Below are 17,606 nucleotides of genomic sequence, written 5' to 3' on the forward strand. Positions count from 1 at the left end.
GGGGCTTCTCTCTTGTTCTGTTCTCCTCTCCACCATCCCTCGCTTTTCGGCAACATCAGCAGCATGGCTTCGAAGATCCGTCACGAATGGTACATTGTCGCCTTTGTCTCGAGAGACAGCGGGAGCTGACTTGGCGAGGAGATCGCGCACAAAAGGTACCAAACCGACTCTGAAGTGGTCGTGAGTGTCTTCATCCGCAACGTCAAGCAGGAAGATCTCAAAGTCGACATCAACTCCAACTCGGTGGGTCCCTGCTCTCGTTCTGTTGAACCGCATAGGATCGTCTACGTCAGCTGACCAGAGAGACCGCACCTCCTGTCGGCTCGTTCATACGTTCGTTTGTTCGTCAGCTTTCCGTCTCGGTCCATCTCCCCACCGGATCCGACATCGTGTTTGATCTCGACCCTCTCTCGCACCCGATCGTCCCGGATCGTTCAAGCTACCGTGTGTTGCAACCCAAGATCGAAATCAAGTTGACCAAGGTCGACGCCGGCATCAAATGGAACAAGATTGAAGGGGAAGACCAAGGCGCTGCACAGAAGCTGAGTGAGTTGCCTGCGAGAGTGTGCAAACTCGAGTCGTCGCGAGCTCTGACCGGTCGAAGGGAAACAATCGCATTCGAAATGACAGATGCTCCCGCATCGGAAGCGCCCACGACACATGCGTACCCATCTTCCTCGCGCAAGCGTCACAACTGGGACGACATTGTCAAGCAGAGTGCCAAGGAAGACGAGGAGTTGCAGAAAGATTTCTCGAACGACCCGAACGCGGGAGGTGACCGCGCTTTGAACGAGATGTTTCAAAAATTGTACGCCGACGCGACGGACGATCAGAGGCGAGCGATGATCAAGAGTTACCAGGAGAGTAACGGTACCGCACTCAGCACCGACTGGTCGGACGTTTCTAAGGTGAATCCCACTAGCCTTGTCGTCGCTACTGCGTTCATTACTGACCGTAATCCGTCTTTCTCTGCGTCCAACAGAAAACGGTTCCGACTCAGCCCCCTGACGTGAGTGAGCGCGTAACGTGTGCGAATATTCCTGTTTACTGACGGCTTGCCCTGACCTCGCACAACAGTCCATGATTGCCAAGAAGTGGGGACAATGAGCCTGAGCGTCCGCTCTTCCTCGTGCCTTCGAGCGCACCCTTTTGTATATTGTTTTTTTTTTTGGAAACCCTCGCAACCAAGTGTCATCTCTTCTGTACTCCTCTCTCTCTCTCTGTCCTCGATTCTCGATCCTTCGGTCCCTCTGTCGCTCTCGTGTGCTTGAAAGCGCAGCCAGAAACGGTCTCCTCGCGTAATTGCTCGACGAAGAATTGTCAATTGCACAGAAGAGAAGTTCACAACTAGGCATTTCGGGTATCAATCCGTTTTGTCCTTGTCGTCCCGTCCCGATGCCTTCCCGACCGTCCGAACTTGCTCCACAACTCTTTGCGGTACTCGACCGACCACAAGTACAAACACGACCCCCAAGACGGTCAAGAGGGCTCCAATCGTACTTTCTGGAATCACGCCTATCCACACCGGTTCGATCACGACCGTCACGGGAACGCTTCCCGTCGTAAGCGAAGAAGATGAATCGGGACTCGTGGCGGTACTTGAACTAGAGACGAGTAGGAACCCTCCTGGTTGCCAGGTTGAACGATATTTGTCTGAAGGAATCTCGAACACTTTGAGGTTGAAATCAGTTGGAAACTGGTTCTCGAGTGGAATTCGAACGGGATAAAGATCCTTCAATTCAGTGGGAGCCAAGCGGACGAGAGCCTGTTTGAGGATTGACATACCGATGCGGACCAACTCAACCTGATCGTGCGCTTCGGTTCTACTTTGAGGAACCTTGATTGCCATTTTTCGAACTTGGCTCGAATCGAGTCGCTTTCGAATCCTTTGACATACTCGATCAAGACGTGACTCGGTTCAGCAGTGCGTTCGATGGGGATGGACAGGTGTTGTGGTTCATTGAGCAACAGCACAGCTTTGTTTGGATACCTAGTTACGGTTACAACCACGAGAAATCAGGATGAGTTACCTCCCTGTTGTATGAGCGAATAGAAGGCTGGAACCGAAAGGAAGACCGAGAATGGATTTTTCGGTAAAACTCACGCTTGGACCGATTTTGGTAGTTCAGGCAAACGCTCCTTGAGATTGAAGTTGATGATCTCGGTATTCGCAAAGACGAGAGACGAGTTGAACGTGATTAACCAGAGCACAGCTAACCACATTCTAATCGAAAGCATGGTCGAACGCTGCGAGGGGGGCCAGCAAAACGAAAAAGTGAAAGGTAGGAAGGAAAGAAATCCTCGGAATCATTTCAAGGTTTCCCTCTCTCCATCGAACCTTTTTTCCAGGGAATTTCTAAATTTGCTTGTATTTCTATCAAGGAAGCAACAAGGGAGGAGGCGTAACAGGCAAAGGGAAATTTAATAAAAACAACAGGGCGAATCATCCACTATGTACAGGCGAAGGTGATCGGCTACATGAAGGTAAGAACAGGCACGACTGTTCCTAGGCTTTCTGATTGCTGGTAGTAGCCGGAAGCACGCGGGTGTAGGTAGATTAGCCGCATTGCTGGAGGACGTAGGAGAGAGGGTAGTAAGGGTATCGGCGAATATTGAACTGGCGGATCCTATATATGCAGAGGAAGAGAACGCAAAATTGCGCAGTTGTAGAGGAAGGAAGAATCCACAAGTCATCACGCTGTCGGTGCCGACATTGACGCAGGACGTTGACGAATCGAAGGAGGTTGTCGCTGTGAAGCAATTTCGTCGCGAGTGAACCAATTTCCGTGGAGACCGTAAGGGACTGCAGGTCATCGAATTGCAGCCGTCAGTGAGTCTGTCCTGATGAATATTGGAGAAAATGAAGCAAGACTCACCTCGCTGAGGAAGCAAAATCTTTGCGACCACCTCGGTCATGTTCCATGCATCCAGCACCCAAAGTTCGCTGCGCGCGTCCTCTTTCGGGATGTTGCTGCTCGATTCGAGTTGGCTTTCGTCAAAGACGTAAAAGACGAGGTACCCATCGTCCTGTCCCCGTGGGTGCTCGCGAGGAACGAACGAAGCCTCTTGGGCAAAGTGGTGTGGTGGCAACTCGAAGATGCGTAGATCAACGTCACCATCACCCTCTTCGTTGTCTTCAAGCCTGGGCGTCTGCTGCGCCAGCACCTCTCCGATACTCCGTTGATCGACCGGCAACTCTTCATCTGGTTCGATGCCTTCCTTTGCGAACCACTCGCTGCGCTCGATCCCCTTGCGCACCAGTCGATCGACGTTCGCTTTGACGAGCGCGTCGATCTTTGCTGCTCCACCTAGGGCAGCGTCAAAATTGCCGTGCTTGACCGAGCAGCCGTATGCGTACTTGGACGGACCGACGACTCGGCTCGTCGGCACTGTCGGGAACTCGAACGGGATCGATGCGAGCGGGAAAGCGTGTGAAGGCTGAGCGGCCGCGAGAGGTGTTGCCGGGAAAGGGAAGCGGTAGTAGTAAAGCTCGCACGCTTCTTTCGCCCCGAGCGGGAGCGCCTCCGAGGGCGGCAGCGTCAGGTTTCCGGCGGAATACACGAGACGAGGCGAGTTGAGTCGACAACAGACGAGATTGACGGCAGCGACGTCCTGCGGGCGAGGTTGCGATGTCGGGTCGAGGTTCGAGCGGGACGAAGGGTAGTACTCGTCGAATGCGAACGCGGTGTGGAAGATGATGCACGGCGCTGCTTCGAACCAGGTGACCTGATCAGGCGAGTGCCGCGGGAACACGGCGAAGCGCGAGCGCTCTGCCGGGTGATAAGCGATCACAGGCTTGCCCGACAGGAGATTCCGCGGGTCGAGCGAGAGTGGGAGGTCGAGAAGCACAGAGTGGGTACGCGACGCGGCACAGTCGTGCATCATGCGCGGTGCGGCTATCGGTACAGGCGCGCCGAGGATGCGTGGAGTTGTTTCTCGCTTCTCGTGGAGCTGGGAGGCGGCGGGCGAGGTCGAAGGGATGACGGAGTAGTGAAGAAAAGGTGGAATGAATGTCATGTGGAACAGCATGAGCTCTCCGGTGAAAGGATCTCGCTTAGGCTGGAGTGACGCATGACAAGTTTCAGCAAAGAGTGGCGATATTATGACGACTGTGGAACTCACGTGAGCGGTCGTCCATTCCTTCATCCAACCGAGCAGACCGTCGCGCATGCCCGGCTCGCCATTGTCTCCCTCGAGACTCCAGTACCCGACCGTGTCGAGCTCGGGCAGGGTGACCTCGACGAGCGGTCCACTCTCGCAACTGGCGAGCGCGCGCCCGTCGTGCCACAGTACCGACGTGTTGGCGACAGACAGGTGGCGCAGCGGGTGGGCAGTCCAGAACGAGCAAAAGGCGAGAAAGACGGCGCGAAGGATCGAGAACAGGATGAGGTGGATCGTCGCGAACGATCCGAGCAGAGTCGCGATCGACGGCAGGATCGGTTTCGAGAGACCGAGGGCGTTCGACGCGAGAAAGACGTCGGTCAGCACGTACTTGTTGACAAAAGTGGGCGTGATCGGGGCCGAGGGGGACGTCGAAGCAAAATGGACGCCGGTGAGCATGCCGTCGCCGTCAAACTGTGCGCACGTGCTCGAGTCAGTCTCGCTCTGCTATGTGCTATACACGACTCCGGAGCACGACTCACCCAGTGGTACGCGGGCTCGCGGTCGTCGGGGCGGTCCTCCTTAGTCAGGGCCGGAGCTCCCCCGTTTCGGACATACAATCTGCGAGATCGAGGGCATCAGCAGCTGCCAGAACACTCGATCGAAGCGAACACGAGCGGGCTCTCACCCTCCAGCGAGCTCCCTCGGGATTCGGCCTCGGACATGACATGGTGCGGCCGCGCGCTCCTGCCGCAGCGGGATGTAGTTGCCCGTGCGATACGGGTGCGGCGAAGGGCTCATCGGAGGCGAATGTGGCGAGGTTGTTCCCATGCACGAGCTAGACAGACAGCAGCAGGGCAGGGAAGGGTCAGTGGTCAGCAGGGGATGACCCGCGACCCGAAAACTGAGACCGAAGCGGGCGAACGTCATCGGCCCCGGCGCAGCGGAAACTTTGGGCGATCCTCTGCACTGCCTGCCGATTTCGACCCTCGCGTCTCCGGCTCACCTCGTCGCCGGCATGGGATTCGACTACTGGCTCGTGTGAGCTGCTTTGGTTCCGTCTGTCCTCTGCACGAGGCGCGCGAGCTGACACGTCGAGTCGCTCGGTCGCCAGCCATGCAAAGTGGACCATTCCGCCGGCCGTCGGCCTCTGGCTCGCGTTCAGGCGCCTCCGGACCGCACGGGACGTGTACAAGACGTGCTTCCTGATCACCGTGAGCGCGCGATCGCTGCTCAGACAACTCTCGACCCCGCGTGCTGATCGCCGTATCGTTTCCATCTCGCGTCTCGATCTCAGATCGCCGTGCTCGTGAGTGCGATCGTCGACCCGCTTGCCCCTCGTAACACTCTTGCTGACTCTGTGACCTGTACAGGCGACGATCCCCTGGGACTCTTACTTGATCCGGAATCGGGTGAGCCCTCCTCGGTCTGTCGAGTCGAGTCGCATTCGAACTGGGACTGACAGGCTGTGTACGCGCTGCGCCAGATCTGGTCCTACCCTCAATCTTCCGTCGTCGGTCCGACCCTGTTTGCGATCCCCTACGAGGAGGTCTTCTTCTTCTTCATCCAGACCTATATTACCGCCGCCGTCTATGCGCTCTTCACGCGCCCGGTCGTGCACGCCGTCTTGCTCCCGACCCAGCGAGAGCAAGGCAGGACGACACGGTATGTCGGCACCGCCATCTTCCTCGCCATCACCGCCCTCTCGATCTCCAAGATTAAAGAAGGCGGCGAAGGAACGTACCTCGCGCTGATCGTCGGCTGGGTCGCTCCCTTCCTCGCACTCTTGTGGTCAGCCTCTCCATGTCTTTCTCACGGCTTCCGAGCTCGAGTGTCCTGACGCGGTCCTCGGTGCAGGTTCATCACTTCGACCCACATCTTGTCGATGCCGAGCTACTCGGTCATTCTGCCGATCCTCCTTCCCACGCTGTACCTGTGGGAATGCGATGCGCAAGCCCTCCAGCGGGGCACCTGGGTCATCGAGAAGGGGACCAAGCTCGGCCTGTCTTACCGCGGCCTCGAAATCGAGTACGGCAATCTCGCGCAAACTGCACGTTCAAGCTCGAGCTGATTACGCTCGCTCTCCACAGAGAGGCAGTGTTCTTTCTTCTGACTAACTTGATGATCGTGTTTGGTCTCATCGCCTGGTGAGCCTGTACCCTCGAAATCGTTCGCAGCAGTAAATGTCTAGCCGCTGACAAATGCACAACTTGACGCGACAGCGACTATTGCCTCGCTGTGCACGATCTACGCTCGTACGACAAGGGCAAATCTTCCGCCTTTCCGCCTTTGAGCGATTTCTTGCCCATCTTGCTCAACCAACCCGACGCAAAGCAAGCCCAACGCATCGTCGACCTTAGGAACGCGATCGAGATCCTCGAAGTGCATTCGAAAAGCTTCTCGACCGCGAGCATGGTGTTTGACGGCAGGCTGCGCCTCGACCTTTTATCATTGTACGCGACCTGCTCGGCGTGAGATCTAGTACGAGATCGATGCAAGTTGACGATGCCTTTCATGACGCTAGGTATGCCTGGTGCCGAGTGTGTGACGATTTGGTCGACAACGCGTCCTCCGTCTCTGCCGCGTCAGCCAACATCCATGGCATCCGAACCTTCCTGACTTACGCTTACACCAAATACGACACGTCGCCGTCCGACCTCCCTCGAGCTCTGACAAAGACTCAACTCGATCAATCACTCCCTCTCCTGTCCGAGAAGGAGCGAGGTCCTTTCCGCCTTTTGACCTTTTTGCCAGTCACTCGAGGTCCGCTTGAAGAACTGCTCGCCGGGTTTGAAACCGACCTCAGCTTCCTCGCCCTGAAAGACTCGGGTCGAGCGAAGGACCAGGCCAAGCTTCCGATACAAACCGACGAAGACTTGATGGAATACTCGTCGAACGTCGCTTCGTCTGTAGCCGACTTGTGCGTCCAGCTCGTGTTTGCGCACTCGCACACGATCTCTTCCACTTTAAACGTTCGTCAACGCGAACAACACGAACGGGAGACTCTCTCGGCGGCGAGAAAGATGGGCAAAGCGTTGCAACTCGTCAACATTGCTCGAGACGTTCCCGCCGATCAAACAATCCATCGCATGTACCTCCCCGCAACCGCAGTCGACACTCGGATTGAGAAGTTGACGGAAGAACGGAAACGGTTGTTGCGACTCGCGAGAACGATGGCCCAAGAGTCGAGAGTCGCGATCGAACGGTTACCTCGAGAAGCGAGAGGTGGGATTCGAGCGGCATGCGACGTGTACCTCTCGATTGGAGACGCGGTCGAGCAGGCGTTGCAAGAGGGAAGGATCGGGGAACGAGCGAGAGTGGGCAAGTTCAGGAGAGCGAGGATCGCATGGCAAGCGCTCGACCGGAAATAGACTAGACGATTCTTTCTTCCCTCTCCCCTTCACACTACCAAAAAAAAACCTACACACCAGATTAATGCGCACCTTAGGTCGTACTGGTGTTCCGTGACTACTGCTCCTGAACCTCTCGACAATTAGACATGATTCTCGCTTACTACTTTTCCCTTGGGTGTTAATTCTGGATATCGTGTGAAACCATAGCATATACTTCTGTGTTCTCCTTTCGCCGACAACTGAACACTGCAGATTCGGTGGTCTAGTATTGTTTTTTGCAACAACTTTGAGAAGGGGGGAAAGGAAAAAGGACACAAAATGATCAAACTGAATCTGAAGAATGCGAGACTGAAACACGAGAAGGAAAAGTACTGCTGGGGGAAAGACGGGACTACGGAAAAGGCCGGAGAACAAAAGAGAAAGACTGATAAAGAACACCAAAGGACCACGAATCGGAGTCAGCGAGAGGCGAGAGCTCTATGAGGGTGGGATTTCTTGATTTTTTCGGAGCGAAGCGGGTATTGCGAGGTTTGGTCTTCTAGTTTCGCGCGTACATGACGAGCGCGTAGATGAGAGCGACGAGAAGGACAAGCAGTGCGAGTCCATTCGAATCGGTCTTGGCCGACGCAGTCGCGAGCTCGGCAGCCGAAACTTCCCACGATTTCGGGATCGGGAGACCGTAGTCTTGCAGGATCTGAGTTGTCGCGAGCCGAGCACCTGCGAGGACGATCGGAACTCCGGTTCCAGGATGCGCCGACGCTCCAACAAAGTAAGCGTTCTTGACGGAAGGGTGTCGGGTTTTGGGTCGGAAAGAGAGCACGTTGCTGTTAAGAGAACATCGAGCTTGTCAGACCTTGGATCTAGTCCGCATGAGCAAGAGGTAGTCTCACAAGAAGCTGTGGCTGAGACCGAGGATACTTCCTCGGTGCAAGTTGAATTTCTCGGACCATGTGATCGGAGTGTTGACGACCTCGTTGATGATGTCCTTTCGCAAGTCCTTGATATCGAGACGGCGCTCGATCTCGCCGATGATCTTCTCACGAGTCTCATCGACAATCCTGTTCCAGTCGGAGGCGGTCGGGAGCGCAGGAGAAATGTGGCCAACTGGCACGAGCACGATGACCGAGTCCTTGCCTTCGGGGGCAGCACTGACGATGGACAACAAGCGAGCTCAGCAAGCGAACAGCATGACCGATAGGCGGAACAGAACTTACGAAGGATCATGGCGAGAGGGGACATTGACGTAGAATGAAGGCTCGTGGGGAATCTTGTGCTCGGTGAAGATTGAATCGAACGATCTAAACGGACACGAGTCTTGTGTGAGCAATGCGACTCGAGCGTCAAAATCCAAATAGACTCACTCTCGGTACTCTTCCGCGAGGAAAATCGTGTGCGAGTTGAGCTCAGGAATTTTGCTGTGGAAGGAAGATATCAGCCTGTGTCGACAACGGATTCGGGGAAATTCGAGGACATACCGGTCCATCGACCAGTAGAAACTGATCGACGAGCAACTGACAGGCTTCTCCTCGAGCCTCTTCGAGTAGCTCGTCTCCTTGTACAGATGACCCATCGCCCATACGAGATCAGCGTTGACGAGGACGACATCGGCTCGCAGTTCCTCCCCGTCTGCGGTGATGACACCCTTGGCTTCGCCGTTCTCGACGATGACTCGCTCGACCGGAGTGCTGAACTTGAACTTGGCACCGTTGCGTTCGGCAATCTTTGCGAGCGTTTTCGGCACGATCGAGAATCCGCCGAGAGGATACAGAATACCTTCGCAGTGTTCCGTGTATTGCAGCAGGTTGTAGGCCCCAAGAGCGTCGAACGGCGACATTCCCTGATATGGCATACTGGGATGTCAGGCTGAGCTCATTGAACGGTAGAGAATGATTGCACGCACGAGGTACATGGACGCAAAAGTGAAAGCTCGGCGCATGCGCTCAGTCTTGAAGTAGCGAGACGCGCGGGTATACACAGTCGAAGTCACGCTGATCAAGAGACCTGGTCGAGCGGTATCATAATCAGTTTTGCGGTCCCAAGTCAGCTACAGAGCCACGGAATCCGACATACGAAGCTGGGTGAGCAGGGTCGGTCGGATGATGGAGGCGAGTGTCGTGTAGTTGCGGTGGAGCACGTGCTCGTAAGACAACTCGTAGTGAACGTGTGCCTCTTTCATAAACCCGAGGAATCTGCGCGAAAAGCGATTGGTCAGGCCGACGGACAGAGCGGGGTAAAAGTTTCGCGTGAAATCCAAACGCACCCTTCGAATCCATCTTGACCCTCCCATCGCTCGACCTCCTTCTTCATCTTGCTAAGGTCGGTCGACATCTCGACCGACTCCTTGTCCGGGAACACGATGCGGTAGTTGGGCTCGCACTTGACGAGTTTGATGCCTTCCTGGTCGAGCGACGTGCCCAAATCCTTGAACGATTCGGCGATCAGCTTCGGCAGGAGGTACAGACTCGGTCCTTGATCAAAGCGGTAGTTCGGAGCGCCTTCGAACGTGCTGCATCGTCCGCCAGCGAAGTCATTCTTCTCGAGCACTGTTTCGATCGTCGATCAGTTAATGATCTAATGATCGGTAAGATAGCTCGGAGGACAGCCGGAGAGCTTACCCGTGACATCGAATCCACCTTGGGTCAGGCGAGCAGCTGAAGCACATCCTCCGATTCCGGCTCCGACGATGATCGCGCGTGGGCGAGTCGATGACGATCCCTTCGAGTCGCTGTACGTATCCTTTGCGCCGGCCATTGCTGTTTGATTGACGGGCGAAGCTCGGTGCACAGGTGCAAAAGCGAGAGAAGAGTGAGATGCAGCGAGATGGACAATCGCTCATCATCAGCCCGATCGACGTTGGCGATCACCGATGGTCGAATTTTCGGGCTCTCCGTTCCGCTGACTAATTCTTGACTTTGGCGCGAAAGACACAACTGCATGTGCATCAGTCTCAGGGTACAAAACAAGTGCAATATCGCGAGGAAAGTAGTCCAGATCCGACTTGGTTGAACATATTTGTTATTTGTGCCGGCGTTGACAACAAGCACAGCCCGGTTAGCTCAGTCGGTAGAGCACCAGACTCTTAATCTGGTGGTCGTGGGTTCGAGCCCCACATTGGGCGAGCTTCTCTTTTTGCCTCTACGCAACTTGCCCTCCTCTTCACCGGGCCTAGCGTAGGGCTTTTTGCTACGCAACTGTATCGCATGCCATCTCACACGTTCTCGATGCGCCCATCGAAACAATCGAGGAACGTACCGCATAAAACCTCTCGCACGCCCTTTACAGCTGCTATCCGCTGGCGATGAATATAATTTACAGGTCTATGCTAATTGCAATTGGGGCAATATGGTGCGGGAAACAAGGTCTAAATGCTATGTGCAAACCGGGGAAACGCGTTCCCCTCTCTAGTGCTTGTCAACGCCGTGACTGTCTCGCTCTGCCGCTTTGGCTCTCTTCTTCTCCTCGTCGTGGGCCTTTCTCGCTTGCACTCGCTCCGCTCGTTCGTGACGCCATCGCATACCGTTCTTGACCTCGAGCCACACGAGTGGCAAAAACAGGCAATTGACGAAACAGAGGAACGTGAATGCCCAGCCTGTTCGATACAGACCCACCGAGTTTGTTAGTTTTTCTCTTTCGGCAAGCAGTGTCAAATACACTGAAGAAGGTGCAACGTACCAACCCCGAAACGGTTGATGAGCGGGTCGATGAACGCGGTCGTGCCGGCACCGGCCAAGCAACGGTAGAGGTTGTTGGCCGCAGTTGCCGACGCACCTTGTCCCGGATACAGATCGACCATCAAAGTCGATGCCATGTTGAAGATACTTGTCACCGTCAGACCGACTGGAGAGCGCCACGTTGCGCATAATCGTTCAGCTCGAATCCGCTTCGAAGCAGTCAGATTGAGACTCACCAATGAACTGCATGATCAAGGGTGCGGCTAGGTGCACGCTAAAGTTGACGAACCATCCATACGCAATGTTGGAGCAGCTATGCATACAGAAAATGCGTTAGAATCAGTGATGATTCTGCGAAAGAGGGTGAATGAACGGCACATACATGAGTGCTGCAAAGTAGTATGCTGTGAAGAGGCAGGTCGCTGATGAGCTTTTTGTCACCTTCCTCGATGGACAGAGGATGCTGAAGACTTACGAAGCGACCTGAGTCGTGCTTGCTCGATCGGGAATTCGGACAAGTCATTCAGATCTTTCTTCGCTTTGGGTTTCTCGACTTCGGTCAGGGTCGCTTCCGTGTTCAACTCCTTTCTCTTCGCTTCCTCCTTCCTCTCCACAAGCTTGTAATCCATCGTCATGCGAGGGCCGTTGACCAAAGTCGCGGCGAGGCACCCGATCCCGTTGGCGAGGTAGCACAAACCGAGATCTGATTCGCTGAGATGGTACACTTGCTTGAACACGGTACCCGTTGATGCCGTCGTCGCGTAGAAGAGCGAGTAGGTTGCCGAATTGAACGAGAGGATCGCGAGGACGTCCTTTTCCCGAAACATTTTCAGTGGTGCGAGCGGTTGCACGTCGCGCCAAGTCTTCCTAGGCGGCTTTTCGTCTGCCGCGAGGGAGAGTGTTTCGTCTCCCGCATTCTTGCGTGCTCGGCGGTGTTTCTGCCAGACGGACAGGAGCGAGAGGTTCATGCCTTTGGCCGGGATCGAGCCATTGCCGACAATCGAGCGAAGGGTCTGTTCTTGGTAAGTCACGTCAGTATACAGCCTGGAAAAACGAAAAGGGTAGTGTGAAAAAGCACCTCGGGCAGAAACAGGATGATTGCCACAAGGATGACGGCACCAAGCGCAAACAGAAACCAGAACAGCGACTGCCATCCGAATGCTTGACTGAGTGTGCCTCCGGCGACGGGACCAATCGCAGGTCCCATCATGCCGCCGAGACCAAAGATGGCCATGAACATGCCGCGTTCCGAGGGAGGCGAGATGTCGCCGATCGAGCCGGAACCGATCGCGATGACACTGGCGGAACCACAAGCTTGCAAGATGCGAAAGCCGAGCAACTCGCCGTAGGAGTGCGTGTTGGCGAGTCCTGCGCATGCTCCGAGATAGCTGCAGAATTGCGGGAGATACCGATCAGCAAAGCACAACACATGGCGGAGGTGGCGATCGAGGAGAAGCTTCGATCAGAGTCGGCTCTCACATGAGGAAGTTGATGATGTAGACCGGTCGTCGTCCAAGTACGTCGCACACGGCGCCAAAGAAAGACGGCGAGATGCCTTGGAAGATCATGTAGACCGTGACCGACAAGTTGATTGCCTGCGTAGATGTTTGCAGGTCGCTGGCGATGGCGGGGATGACGGGGAAGTAAATATTGGCAGAGAGTGGCCTGTCGAGCGCGATAATGCAGAATGAGAGAGTGCGAGACGACAGGAGGTTAGAGCGCAAGCCTGTCTGGCGCCCGAAGCAGTATTTCGATCGAGTTCGTAGACACTTACGACATCATGGCTGCAGCTGCCACGAGGAAGACGATGAACCAGCGGAACTTGTGGTCATGAATCGAATACGGAGGCGCAGCTTCGGAGACTTGCGTCGCGCTCTTGCGCACCCGTTCTGTCGGGTTAGCCTCATCGTTCGCTTCGTGAGAGTTTCTCGGTTGGTACAGTGTCGGCGGCGTGCTTGTCGAGTCGGCATGTCCGAGTTCTCGGGACGAGTCGCGAATGTTGGGCGATGCGGCGAGACGGGCTGCATCTGGTGGTTCTTCGCTTGCTATCGGTTCGGTAACCATGTGAATGTGTGGCGGTAGCTGCAGGACGTGCAGGAGCAGATGGAGCAAAGTCGGCTCAATGTGGTTGAAGATATGAATAGCGCCACGGCTTGATTTATGCCGAAATATGAGACTCCGGCGAGCCGAGTCTCACATTTTCCCGCCGCAGCGTCGAGAAACTTGACGATGCGCTTTTAAAAAAATTCGCACCTAGTACGACAGCTGTGAGTGACAACTTCCGTGTACAGCGTGTCCGAGGAGGCAACAAAGAAAAGTCGCCATGTGGTCTCACCTTTTTCATATCCCCTGACTTTTTTGGCGAAAAAGGTCGTCCTTCTCCACTTCGTCAGAGCCGCACAGCTCCGCCCGTCGACAGCCTCCTTTCAAGGTTTCTTTTAGGCTGTTCGATCGACAACGATCTCTCTAGAAACCTCGGCCATTCGCAAGGGAGCAGCATTCGACAAGCATCATGGTGCCCACTCTCACCTCAGACGCCCCCTCAACCGACCCTGCAGCTCTCGATATCAAGCGCTCGCTGTCAAACGAGAATGACGACGTCAAGTCGCTGCAGGATCACGAAGAGCCAACGACGACGAAAGCCGCACCGAATGCGCTCGATGTCCTCCTCGGGCGCGACAGGACCACCTTGCGCGAGGATCCTATTGTCTGGAACAAGGGTCTCAGTCCTTTCGCACAGTCGGTGGCTACCAGGCTCCGCAATATCTTCACGATGAGATTCCTGTCCGCCGAGTCTGCTCCTTCTTCCGGGTATTGTCAATAGCTGACGCTCTGCTCATGACCAGGTTCTGCCTGTTGGCGGGTCAAGCACTCTCGCTGTGCATCACTGCGACGAGTACGCTCACTACGGAATTAGGCATGCATGGTTGGGCCATGCCGACTTTCCAAACGTTCTTTGTCGTAAGCTGAGCAGCCGTCTCGACTTCACTGCTCCGGTTTGACCTCTGACGCTTGCCACCACGACAGTACTTCTTTCTCAACTTGTTCTACACTTCCTATACAATCTATCGCTATGGATTCAAGGCGTGGGGGAAAATGGTCATTTCGGACGGCTGGAAATACTTTATTCTGGCCGCAGTTGATGTTGAGGTGAGCTGCATTCGCGAAAGTTTCATCTTGCGTACGCAGAAAAGACGGGCTGACTCCAGGCTTTGGTTGTCATGTGAAGGCAAACTTTCTTGTTGTCAAGGTACTCACAGCTCGAACTCCAGACGAACCATCATTGATCGAGACGATCTGACTAAACATCTGTGCCAACAGGCATACGGGTACACCTCGCTCTTGTCATGCATGCTGCTCGACGCTTGGGCGACGCCTGCCTGCATGATCTTCGCCTTCTTCCTCGTCAAGGCGCGATATCACTGGACTCAGGTTCTCGGCGTCTTGATCTGTATTGGTGGTCTCGGTCTGGTAAGTCAGGTTTTCAATCTGCGCTCCTTAATCCGAACCAACTGAATCTATGATCCGTTCGCTTAGCTCGTAGCGAGTGATTTCATCACCGACAAGGACTAGTGAGTTCCACGAGTCCCAAAGAGAGACAAGATTCAGGTTGACTGAGCTGACATCTGACCTTGCTGATCAAACAGTCCGGCATCTGCCCGTGTCAAGGGAGACATTTTCATGGTGATTAACGATCTTCCACTGCATAGCAAAGTCCGACAAGTCGCTAATCGGTGCATTGGACAATGCGCAATGTAGCTCATCGGAGCGACTGGCTACGGTCTGTCCAACGCTCTCGAAGAATTCTTTGTCCGCCAACGGCCTCTATACGAAATCGTTGGTCAAGTAAGCTTTGCTACCACTTCTTTCAATGCATTCTCTCGGTCGAGAAAAGAGACTGACGAGTCGCCGATCGACCTGTAGATGGGATTCTGGGGTACTCTTATCAACGGGATTCAGGGAGCTGGCCTCGAACATCATCTTTTCCATACCGTCACCTGGAACGGTACCACCATCGGTTGTCTCATCGGTTACGTCTGTGCCATGTTGTTCTTGTACACCCTCGCTCCGATCCTGTTCCGGTTGTCATCGTCACCTTTCTACAATCTCTGTATGGCGATCTCAGCGTCTCTCTCATGTCTCCAAAGCGCCAAACATTGACGGTGCTTGCGTGACACAGCCATTCTCACTTCGGACTTTTTCGGACTGCTGATCGGTCTCCGCGTGTTCGGATATCACCCGTACTGGCTCTACGTGAGTTTCGGTTTCGCGCATTTCCCCCAAGCTTTTTACCTTGCTGATCAAGTATCACTCGTGATCCATGGGAGACAGTTTGTGGCGTTCCCGATCGTCCTCGTCGGTCTCGTCGTGTACTTCTGCGCGGCTCGTCCCGAATCGCTCGAGATCAATGTCGTCGCTCGTGGCAAGCAAGCCGAGCGAGAAGCGCTGAACGGCAAAAGGGTCATTGGCGAGAATCATGCCTGAGGTTACAGGGTCTTGGGCTAGTACTATGCATCTAATTGGGCCATTTGAAGGGTGTATTTGCGTTGATCTTCTTCGCTGTAAGGGTGTATTTGCGTTGATCTTCTTCGCTGTATGGTTTCGCATTTTCAATAATTCACTTGCGCGGACCAATTTTGGCCCATTGGCGTGTTAAATGCACCATAGTCCGGTGCACCAGTACGGCGTGAGAGATTTGCTGAAAGATGATCCGTGATCAAAACATTTTTATGATCTGTGCAATTGACTGATTCCTTTCTCCATCAGAAGCAGCTCCCTTCAATTCGACGTAGCCTTCAGAGCACCTTGCAAGCTCCCACGACATCCGCCTCGACCGCCTTCGCCATAAGACTGAAAAAGTTCGCCTTCTCGCCGATCTAGAAAAACGCCTCGCCTGTCGACTATCGCCTCGCCTAGACTAGAGATACCTCTCGTTAGACCTTGATACCAGTGGATTGAGTATCCTTGCGCCATGTCGACCCGTCCTACGCTCCAGACTCAAAACTCGTCGTCCCGTCGGGGCGGATTCCAAACTCGAGGATCTTCGACCGTAGCCGGCTCGAGTCCGCGTCAAACCGCAGACCGTAACGGGTACAAGAAGGCAGGCGGACCTTCTCTCTCACTCGCGCTCAACTCGACGCCGCAAGACGTCAGCGCAAACGGACAAACGATCCACCCGCTCAAGTACACCTGGGACGTCTTCTTCTCGCACAGAAGCGGCAGCCAGAAGGCCAACAAGAAAGAAGAAGCCAAGAACGGCGGAGGTCAGAACGGTCCTGGAGGAGTTCAGAAGGAGGAATGGGAGGAAGGTGTCGTCAAACTCGGTGGTTTCTCGAGCGTACGTTCCTCCTTTGCTTGAAGGAATTTTGCGCGCGCAGACACACTTGAAGAAGATCTGACATGAATCCGTATCTTGTGCATCCAGATCGAGTCGCTTCATCCGTTCCTCGCCCACCTCGTGCCGCCTTCTGCCCTCCCTTCGTCGCTGCACACCTCTTTCTCAATCTTCAGCCCGGAATCGACTGAACCTGCACCGCAACCCGTCAACGTCATTTGCGACTACAACATCTTCCGATCCTCGATCGCGCCTGCGTGGGAGGATGCGGCCAATGTCGGTGGAGGACGATGGGTCTTGCGTCTGAGGAAAGGTGTCGCAGACCGTGTTTGGGAGGAAACCGTGTATGCGCTAGTTGGAGAGCGCATTGGAGACGACGAGAACGAACGAGTCGGAGAAAAGGTAAACGGAGTCGTGTTGAGTGTCAGGAAGGACGAAGACATTCTCAGCGTGTGGGTTGCGCCGAGCAACCGAACCGAGCGGGACATCATTCGGTGAGCGCGCACTCCAGATTCGACCTTGTATGTCGTTTGTCTCGAGACTGACCGCATTCGCGTGTTGGTTATAGCGACTCTCTGCGAAATGTGCTCGCACCTTTGCTGACCTCGACCTCGTCTGCCAACCTGCAACTTGACTACAAGCCTCACCCTGTCGTCGGCTCGTCTCACTCTTCTGGAGATCCTCAGTCCCAGCGACATATGACCGGCACGAACGCCTCTCGCCTCCTGGACCTTTCAAACCCGGCCAACTTGCACGAACACACGCCTCAACGGAGGAATCACTCGTCGACTCGTCACGACCTTGATTCGGATGTGCCTTTGACCGGATCTCGTCGAACTTTCGACCGTTCGACCCACTCGCGGGATTCGACCCCAATCGGTTCGGGTCGAACTTCCGGATTCTCGTCGTACGTCTCGCGCAATTCGGAGTCGGTCGAACGTCGATCCGGTATCGACTCGCCATTCAATCGATCACGCGAGTCGAGCCCTGCTCCCGGAGGAGCGGGAGTTGGCGTCATTGGAGGTGGTCTCTTTGGCAGGACGAGGAGTCAACGTGGTGAACTCCGAAGAGCTGACGATGGAGAGCAACGGGAACCGGGCAGGAGTTCGGCTACCAGCTGGGGCAGGGCGTAGCGTTCTTGTTTCA

The 17,606-nt window shown here is 54.9% G+C and overlaps 8 protein-coding genes across 8 annotated transcripts; 4 read left to right on the forward strand and 4 right to left on the reverse strand.

Annotated features, from left to right (window-relative positions):
- Window positions 1–63: 63 nt before the first annotated feature.
- SGT1 (co-chaperone SGT1) lies at window positions 64–1,107 on the forward strand (the record flags this gene model as incomplete). Its single annotated transcript, XM_076676528.1, has 6 exons — window positions 64–89; window positions 156–243; window positions 351–546; window positions 631–908; window positions 983–1,009; window positions 1,078–1,107. 6 exons carry the CDS (start codon window positions 64–66, stop codon window positions 1,105–1,107), a joined length of 645 nt encoding a protein of 214 aa, XP_076536509.1.
- Window positions 1,108–1,363: 256 nt separating this feature from the next.
- On the reverse strand, window positions 1,364–2,238 carry JCM15063_000411 (uncharacterized protein; the record flags this gene model as incomplete). Its single annotated transcript, XM_076676529.1, has 3 exons — window positions 1,364–1,696; window positions 1,786–1,990; window positions 2,105–2,238. The coding sequence occupies 3 exons, from the start codon at window positions 2,236–2,238 to the stop codon at window positions 1,364–1,366; spliced, it is 672 nt and encodes a 223-aa protein (XP_076536510.1).
- A 455-nt stretch (window positions 2,239–2,693) lies between these two features.
- Window positions 2,694–4,902, reverse strand: JCM15063_000412 (carotenoid oxygenase family protein; the record flags this gene model as incomplete). The annotated part of the gene is made up of 5 exons (XM_076676530.1): window positions 2,694–2,803; window positions 2,877–4,059; window positions 4,123–4,575; window positions 4,644–4,722; window positions 4,790–4,902. 5 exons carry the CDS (start codon window positions 4,900–4,902, stop codon window positions 2,694–2,696), a joined length of 1,938 nt encoding a protein of 645 aa, XP_076536511.1.
- Window positions 4,903–5,119: 217 nt separating this feature from the next.
- Window positions 5,120–7,472, forward strand: JCM15063_000413 (uncharacterized protein; the record flags this gene model as incomplete). Its single annotated transcript, XM_076676531.1, has 9 exons — window positions 5,120–5,142; window positions 5,216–5,315; window positions 5,399–5,410; window positions 5,475–5,513; window positions 5,588–5,892; window positions 5,959–6,129; window positions 6,192–6,248; window positions 6,324–6,554; window positions 6,626–7,472. The coding sequence occupies 9 exons, from the start codon at window positions 5,120–5,122 to the stop codon at window positions 7,470–7,472; spliced, it is 1,785 nt and encodes a 594-aa protein (XP_076536512.1).
- Window positions 7,473–7,992: 520 nt separating this feature from the next.
- On the reverse strand, window positions 7,993–10,205 carry JCM15063_000414 (phytoene desaturase family protein; the record flags this gene model as incomplete). Its single annotated transcript, XM_076676532.1, has 9 exons — window positions 7,993–8,278; window positions 8,345–8,602; window positions 8,669–8,752; window positions 8,816–8,869; window positions 8,930–9,291; window positions 9,355–9,455; window positions 9,525–9,643; window positions 9,715–9,997; window positions 10,070–10,205. The coding sequence occupies 9 exons, from the start codon at window positions 10,203–10,205 to the stop codon at window positions 7,993–7,995; spliced, it is 1,683 nt and encodes a 560-aa protein (XP_076536513.1).
- A 650-nt stretch (window positions 10,206–10,855) lies between these two features.
- JCM15063_000415 (MFS transporter) lies at window positions 10,856–13,189 on the reverse strand (the record flags this gene model as incomplete). Its single annotated transcript, XM_076676533.1, has 8 exons — window positions 10,856–11,043; window positions 11,127–11,291; window positions 11,362–11,438; window positions 11,508–11,529; window positions 11,601–12,138; window positions 12,204–12,513; window positions 12,605–12,790; window positions 12,900–13,189. The coding sequence occupies 8 exons, from the start codon at window positions 13,187–13,189 to the stop codon at window positions 10,856–10,858; spliced, it is 1,776 nt and encodes a 591-aa protein (XP_076536514.1).
- Window positions 13,190–13,637: 448 nt separating this feature from the next.
- On the forward strand, window positions 13,638–15,610 carry JCM15063_000416 (uncharacterized protein; the record flags this gene model as incomplete). Its single annotated transcript, XM_076676534.1, has 11 exons — window positions 13,638–13,864; window positions 13,972–14,086; window positions 14,153–14,275; window positions 14,355–14,375; window positions 14,447–14,596; window positions 14,663–14,697; window positions 14,773–14,809; window positions 14,885–14,971; window positions 15,050–15,236; window positions 15,306–15,379; window positions 15,458–15,610. The coding sequence occupies 11 exons, from the start codon at window positions 13,638–13,640 to the stop codon at window positions 15,608–15,610; spliced, it is 1,209 nt and encodes a 402-aa protein (XP_076536515.1).
- A 487-nt stretch (window positions 15,611–16,097) lies between these two features.
- JCM15063_000417 (eukaryotic translation initiation factor 4E) lies at window positions 16,098–17,593 on the forward strand (the record flags this gene model as incomplete). Its single annotated transcript, XM_076676535.1, has 3 exons — window positions 16,098–16,463; window positions 16,551–16,954; window positions 17,029–17,593. The coding sequence occupies 3 exons, from the start codon at window positions 16,098–16,100 to the stop codon at window positions 17,591–17,593; spliced, it is 1,335 nt and encodes a 444-aa protein (XP_076536516.1).
- Window positions 17,594–17,606: the final 13 nt, after the last annotated feature.

The sequence above is a fragment of the Sporobolomyces koalae genome (assembly GCF_050403365.1).
Source record: "Sporobolomyces koalae JCM15063 DNA, S_koalae_JCM15063T_v1_ctg4, whole genome shotgun sequence".
Classification (NCBI taxonomy): Eukaryota; Fungi; Basidiomycota; class Microbotryomycetes; order Sporidiobolales; family Sporidiobolaceae; genus Sporobolomyces; species Sporobolomyces koalae.